We start from the raw sequence: 7893 nt of genomic DNA, 5'->3' as shown, positions 1-7893 counted from the left end.
ACCAAATCTTGTCATTGTAATAACTTACCTTGTTGTGTGTAAGTACATGTGCAGTCAGTGACGGTGACGGTTGGTGACGTCGGGTCTCGTTTGGTCAATTAGGACGTATTTACACAGGTTTACGCATATACAGATATTTACAATAGTAGTCTAAATTATGTAATTTTAGTCACTTGTCCCCTTGGATTTCATTTTCAATAAGTTCCATGAAATACAAAAAACATTGTGGTATTTCTGTGAGTAATTACCATTTCATGGCTTCTATTTTTCCAACGTCTCACTGGATCTTGAACGCATCACTCAGTCGTACATTCGAATGGATTCGACTCGATGTGGTCACAAGTTTTTGTGGATTACTGTTTTATTTGTATTTTTCATTAATCTGGCAACGTAATGAGGACCAAAGAGATAAAATATTAATAGAACAGATCCACAGACATCTACCAGGTAGGAAGGTACATCAACACACGTCAACATATAGTTTGTAATCTCTACAAATCTCTACAACTACAGAGCGACAGAGTCTACACCGCACACTGAACACGGTCCAATGTACATTTATAGTAAATAATATGATGACGTCATAAAACGTCTTACTCTAAATCTCATTGCCTTAATTTTGTTTGCGAACAGTGACATATTGGTTAAGCAGGACCAGCAGAATATTTGGGTCAAAGTTGTTTGCTTTTTACTAATTTCTGCTTCGTATGTGGGTTGATTTGGATGAAACCAAAAGACGTTTGTGACATACCGGTTTTTACGACACCTCAACCGTGTTCGTAGCTCCTGTGATCTCTGTGAGTTTTAGCAGAGTTGGACGTTTTTTGGCATTAAATCGTGTCTGTGATATCGATCAAATTTGGTTGGTTTTTCAGTCATTTCTGCCCCCTATGTGGATGAAACTTCAACCACAAGATGTTTGTGACATACCGGTTCAAATATGATGTAATATGTGTTCGTCGCTTCTGCCGTTGTTCTGTTTGATATAGGTTTAGATTTTTCCCAGAGAATTTTCCCAGAACAATATCAAAGGGGGATCCAGCACTGCGGGCTGGAGCCCTAATAATGAATAATAGCTAATTTTATTTCCATAAAACCTCTCATACATGAAACAAGGCTCAAAGTGACGACCAGTAGGACGACCAGACAGCTTTTTGGTCATAGACATGAAAAACAATTCCATGCAAAGCAGATAAAAGGTTTGAGTCTTAAAAATATAAAAAACTCAATATATACGCTAGTGCACAGAATTTAAGACACATGGAAACATAAAGAGACAAGTTGATACAAATAAAAGTAAAGTAAGTAAATAAAATAGAAATAATATAAATATCAAATAAGCATGTTACTACTGTAAATAGGCATGTTTCTTTGAGCACTTTTTACTTTTCTTGGTACTTTGCGGTGTATAGTATTTTAGAGTTATTTTTAGTATTAATTTATCCGAATATTTAACCGCTCAATGTGTCTTTTTGTGTTTCCTGTGTCATAAGCTCAATATAAATTCCAAACAAAGTGACTTTGACTTAGTGGAAATGTAATAATACAATATTATGACAGAAGCTGCGAATGTGCTGTGTTTTAGATCACAGTGGATGAAGACGATATCAGCGACGGGTTTAAAGGCCTCTTTGGAAAACTCGCTGGAAAAGTAAGTCTGACATTGTGCAAAATGCTGTCATGTAATAATTTAATGTATGTGCGGCCGTTGCGCCTGCCACACCCCACCCGAGTGGCGTTTTCAGGGCCCTAAGACACAGAGACACACACCAGTTTATTGTAGAGGTGGGGCTAGGTGGAGCACGCCTGGAGCAGATTGACAACATGTCATGACGAGGGCTCCTCCGTGTGTGTGTGTGTGTGTGGGGGGGGGGGGGGTTACCTGTTGCTCGTTGATTGCTCTAACGAGCAACAGGTGTACAGCCACACCGATCCCAGGCCCGCTTACCTAGACCCGCTACAGGTGTGGCTGCTCAAACCACACCACCCCCACACCACAGTATGTAATAAAGTAAATAATGATAATACTTGCAAAACGTACATTTATTTGTTTGGGGTGAAACTGAAGCGATGTGCTCTTGTTTCAGGATTCGGAGATGTCCGTGTTTGAATTACAGCGTGTCCTCAACAGGGTGATGAGGAAGAGTACGGACGGTCGCTCTCTCTTTTCTCCACTCAGATGATGACGTCAGGATCACAATGATTATAATAATAATAATTCATCTTTCCGCATCTGTCACAACTCCTGTTTCCTTCAAACAGGAAGTGAGGTGAAGACCAGCGGCTTCAGTGTCTCCACGTGCCACAGCATGGTCAGCCTGCTGGACGTATCCTCCCTCTTTTTGTGCTTTTCACTCTCGTTTTCAGAGTTTTGTTGTTGTTTTTTGTTGTTGTTTTTTTGAGAAAAGTCTCCTTGACGTTCCCGTTCCAGACAAGTGGAAACGGAAAACTGGGTCTGGTGGAGTTCAAGATCCTGTGGACCAAGATCAACAAGTTCATGGTGTGACCTGCTGCCGTTCTGTCTGAAGGAGCATTTGGTCCTTCCTCTATAAGCTCCTGCAGACAGGGTTTAATCCAAACCAGGACTAAGATAATCCTATTGAAATTCATCCATTCTTGCTTTGAATTCACATGTATCGATGCTTCAGAGTTGGAAGGACATTTTAGAAAACGAGTACGTTATAAATCCTGGAGGGAGTGGTGGGGCGTGGCCTTCATGCTGTGTCGCTGTGGATTCGTTCCCAGGATTTGTACAAAGAAAAGGATGTGAACGGCAGCGGCTGCATGGGCTCGTCTGAGATGCGGGAGGCCGTGGAGGAGGCAGGTGAGGCTGTGCCGCCGCCCCTACCTGGCTCCGCACTCTTCTTCACGCCGTTGGTTTCGGATGCATCTTGTTCTGGATCTCCCTCCGTGTGTCTGATGCTTGTTGAATGTGTGGACTCCAGGATTTTCCCTGAATAACCCCCTGCACAAGATCATCGTGGCCCGCTACAGCGACCCCCATCTCAGCATCGATTTTGACAACTTTGTGGGCTGTCTGATTCGCTTGGAGACGCTCTTTGGTGAGTCCCCGCCCCACCCCGCCCGGCCCCGCCTGGCCCCTCCCTCCCGCCCTGCGACCAGACATCCTTCTGAATACCTCACATGAAGAGATCCGTCTTCTCCTTTCTTCTTTCCCTTCCGCCAGGAACCTTCAAGGCTCTGGACGAGGAGCAGAGTGGGAGGATCCAGCTCAACCTGCTGCAGGTGAGGAGTCACACTAAATGCCAGAATTTTGCGCATGCACATTCAAAACATTTTAATAAACAAGGTGTTTGTCCTGGTGTGGTCTGGAGTAAAAGTTTTGAATAAAAAAGGCCAAATAGAGACAAATACACAAAAATACAGAACAGAATTAGACAAATATACAAATATGAACAGAATATAGAAATATGACTCTATATAGGGTATCAATTATAATTCACTACTATGTACTTACCAGGTTATTACAGGTTCTATCGTTTTATAACACTGTATTTTAATCTATTACACTCCTTGTGCCTTGTTCCCAGTGGCTGGAGGTTTCCATGTTGTAGAGCAGAGCTGGATGCTCACAGCTGAAGAACGCCGATCTCTATAATATATTATGATGTCTCATTTAACACATTGTCCCTGTGCAAAAGGTGTTTTTCTCTGGTGCATCATATTGAAATAAAGACCACACTCACTAATTCACTGTCAACACATCCACCAACACGGGTTCAGCTTCATAAACATGTTTGACCCTATGTATATGTATGTGACAAATAATCTCTTGAACTTACACTTGAACTTGAACTTGAACTTGAAGTGTAAATCCTCTGTACTGTTCTGTACTTAGAGTTTTAAAAGCAAAAGTACTTAACCAGTGCCATGACATAACTAAACTTCTAATTCAGGGGACTCGCACTACAGGCCACGGGGGCCACATCCGGCCAACCACACAATCTGATGCGGCCCGCTACATGCTTATAATATATTGATAACTCTGGCCATAAGATCAGTTTTAATTGCTTAATGAATCCATAGAATTTTATTTTAATTAATGTTTTCAGAAAATAAAACTAAATAAAATAGAACATAGCAAAGTTTGTAAGCATTTACGTCTCTACTATTTTAACAGGCTTTTCGTTTTTTTCTTTTATTGAATGAAATTATTATTATTAAAAAATGATTTCATATCTGTGTCATATCTGTGTCTATCAATCTGTCTATCCATCTATCCATCTGTCTATTTATCTATCTATCTATCTGTCTGTCTGTCTATCTATCTATCCCCCCAGATCCTCAGAGTGTGAGACCCCCATAAAGTAAAACTGTACCTTTTTACTTGTTTAGATGTCATTAACAGGGAACTGATGTCCTGAATCGACCACGACCAGTTTGAGGGATCCAGCCCGTGACAAAAAATAAAGAGCCTGTTAATAAACGTTACTTCAGAAAAATGTACAAACGTACTTGAAATAGTTTAGGTTTGGTTAGGAAATAGAAAAGAGGGTTTTTTTTATTTCTTAGTAGTATTTTTATTATTTTTAATTGAATAGACATTTAAGAACATACAAGAACTCGTAGTGAAAACATACATATGATATAATATCATAATATAATAAAATCATATAAGACATATAATATAATACAATATTAAAATATAAAAGTATAATATAATAATATAATACAATAATATAATACAATAATATCATACAATAACATGATACAATAATACAACCCAATAATAAAATATAGTAATATAATACAATAATATTATATAATAATATAATACATATAGAATAATACAATAATATGATATAATAATATAATATCATAATAAAATACAATAATATAATATAATAATATAATAATATAATACAATAACATAATAAAATGAGATAAATCAATAATATAATACAATAATATAATATAATAATGTAATAAAATAATAATCTAGCCACTGGGAAAGCACAAGCCAGGGTATCATCAGTGACAGTCCCAAGCCCGGATGAATAGAGAGGGTTGGTCAGGAAGGGCATCTAGTGTAAAAACATTGCCAAGTCAAACATGCGGACAACAAATCTGATTTCCAACAACAACATCGACCGAAATTTTGCTACTGTAGACCGAAAGGGAAGAAGAGGGGGAAGGCGTGTCCGGAGACAGCAGGAGAGGAAGAAGGGAAGGAGAGTAGAGTTGAGAGTAGGAACTTGAATGTCGGCGCTATGAAGGGTAAAGAGAGAGAGCTGGCTGACATGATAGAGAGAAGGAAGGTAGATGTGCTATGTGTACAAGAGACCAGGTGGAAGGGGAGTAAGGCCAGGAGTAACGGACACCGGGTACAAACTGTCCTGGAGTGGATGGCAGGAGAAACGGGGTAGGGATAGTCTTGAAAGAAGACTATGTCAAGAGTGTTTTGGAGGTGACGAGAGTGTCGGACAGAGTGATGAGCATGAAGCTGGACATTGATGGGGTGATAATGAATGTGGTCAGTGCATATGCTCCACAAGTTGGGTGTGAGACGGAAAAGAAAGAAAACTTCTTAAGTGAGTTGGATGTAGTGGTGGAGAGCGTCCTCAAGGGAGAGAGAGTGGTCGTTGGAGCAGATCTCAATGGGGACGTTGGCGAAGGGATCAGAGACATAGGTGACAAGAAGGTGATGGGTAGGTATAGTGTCAAGGAGAGGAATGTGGAAGGACAGATGGTGGTGGATTTTGCCAAAAGGATGGAATTGGCTGTTGTGAAAACGTATTTCAAGAAGAGGGAGGAACACAGGGTGACATTCAAGAGTGGAGGAAGGTGCACACAGGCTGACTACATCTTACGCAGGAGGTGCAATCTGAAAGAGATTAGTGACTGCAAAGTGGTGGTAGGGGAGTGTGTTGCTAGGCAGCATCGGATGGTGGTCTGTAGGATGACTCTGGAGGCCAAGAAGAGGAAGAGAGTGAAAGAAGAGCCAAAGATTAAATGGTGGAAGTTGAAAAAGGAGGAGTGTTGCATGCAATTTAGGGAAGAGGTAAAGCAGGCGATAGGTGGGAATGAAGGGTTACCAGATGACTGGGAAACAACTGCAGAAGTGGTGAGGGAGACGGCCAAGAAGGTACTCGGTGTATCATGGGGGAACAGGAAGGAAGACAAGGACTCTTGGTGGTGGAATGAGGAAGTACAGGAGAGCATAAAGCAGAAGAGGGTGGCGAAGAAGAAATGGGATAATCAGAGAGATGAAGAAAGTAGACAAAGGTACAAGCTGATTCCGCGCAAGGAGAAGAGAGAAGTGACAAAGGCAAAGGAAAAGGCGTACGAGGAGTTGCATGAGAGGTTGGACAGTAAAGAAGGAGAAAATGACTTGTACCGATTGGCAAGACAGAGGGACCAAGCTGGGAAGGATGTACAGCAGGTTAAGGGTGATGAAGGATAATGATGGGAATGTGCTGACTAGTGAGGAGAGTGTGTTGAGAAGGTGGAAGGAGTAGTTTGAGGAGTTGATGAATGAAGAAAATGAGAGGAGAGAAGAGTGGATGATGTGGGGATAGTGGATCAAGAAGTGCAGCAAATTAGCAAGGATGAGGTGAGAACAGCATTAAAGAAGATGAGGAGTGGAAAGGCAGTATGAGGGCAGTCAGACAGTAGGAAGGTGTGCAGTAGGTGTGATGAAGGCAAGGAGGTGGAGGTGGGATTGCATCAAGGATCCGCTCTGAGCCCTTTCTTGTTTGCAATGGTGATGGACAGGTTAACAGATGAAATCAGGAGTCTCCGTGGACTATGATGTTCGCGGATGACAATGTGATCTGTAGCGAGAGTAGGGAGCAGGTGGAGGAGAGCCTGGAGAAGCGGAGGCATGCATTAGAGAGAAGAGGAATGAAAGTCAGCAGGAGTAAGACACAATACATGTGCCTGAATGGGAGGGAGGGCGGCGAAAAGCTGAGAATGCAAGGAGTGGAGGTGGAGAAGGCGGATGAGTTCAAGGACTTGGGGTCAACCATCCAAAGCAGCGGAGAGTGCGGGAGAGTGGTGAAGAAGAGAGTACAGGCAGGGTGGAGCGGGTGGAGAAGAGTGTCCAGAGTCATCTGTGACAGAAGGGTTTCAAGATTCAAGATTCAAGAGGTTTATTCGTCACATACATATACATACTTTCATACATAAATGCAGTGAAATGTCAGTGCAACGCACCCGGTGATTACACACAATATGTTCTAGACTGAACACAGTAGCGACCTAAGAATTTCTACTTGTCTAACTAACTGATTCCTAAAACGTAATGCAGTAAGTCGAATACTATAGAATACTATAGAATAGGGTTCCAGCCAGAGTGAAGGAGAAGATGTACAGGACGGTAGTGAGAGCCGTCATGTTGTACGGTTTAGAGGCGGTGGCTCTGACTAAAAGGCAGGTGGATGAAGTGGAGGTGGCAGAGTTGAGGATGTGGAGGTTTTCATTGGGAGGGACAAGGATGAACAGGATTAAGAATGAGGACATTAGAGGGACAGCTCAGGTTGGACAGTTTGGTGGAAAAGTGAGAGAGGCCAGATTGAGATGGTTTGGACACGTGTGGAGGAGGGATGAGAGTTACATTGGGAGAAGGAGGCTGAGGATGGAGCTGCCAGGCAAGAGGAAAAGATGAAGCCAAAGAGAAGCTTTATGGAGGTGCTGAGGGAGGACATGCAGGCGGGTGGTGTAAGGGAGGAAGATGCGCAGAACAGAAGGTGTTGGAGGCAGATGATCCGCTGTGGCCACCCCGAACCGGAGCAGCTGAAAGAAAAAGAAGAAGAAGAAAAAGAAGAAGAATCTAATAAAATAACATAATATAATAATATAATAAAATAATATAATACTAGAATACAATAATATAATATAATACAATAACATAATACATATAGAATAATACAA

General features: G+C 41.7%; 1 protein-coding gene across 1 annotated transcript in view; it reads left to right on the top strand.

The window, feature by feature from the left end:
- Nucleotides 1–4097, top strand: part of LOC307242371 (calpain-2 catalytic subunit-like) — a gene marked incomplete at its 5' end in the record, with an annotated part of 9715 nt that extends 5618 nt beyond the window's left edge. The window contains 8 exons of the mRNA XM_080016813.1: nt 1586–1651; nt 2088–2145; nt 2263–2327; nt 2432–2500; nt 2746–2824; nt 2946–3062; nt 3188–3246; nt 3552–4097. Coding sequence (XP_079872939.1) covers nt 1586–1651; nt 2088–2145; nt 2263–2327; nt 2432–2500; nt 2746–2824; nt 2946–3062; nt 3188–3246; nt 3552–3575 — 537 coding nt within the window. The 3' untranslated portion in view covers nt 3576–4097. The remainder of the gene's footprint in view (nt 1–1585; nt 1652–2087; nt 2146–2262; nt 2328–2431; nt 2501–2745; nt 2825–2945; nt 3063–3187; nt 3247–3551) is intronic.
- Between the last annotated feature and the right edge of the window lie 3796 nt (nt 4098–7893).

Source organism: Zeus faber (genome assembly GCF_960531495.2).
Source record: "Zeus faber genome assembly, chromosome: 16".
NCBI classification, from domain to species: Eukaryota; Metazoa; Chordata; class Actinopteri; order Zeiformes; family Zeidae; genus Zeus; species Zeus faber.
This window is presented reverse-complemented; position numbering and strand designations above follow the sequence as displayed.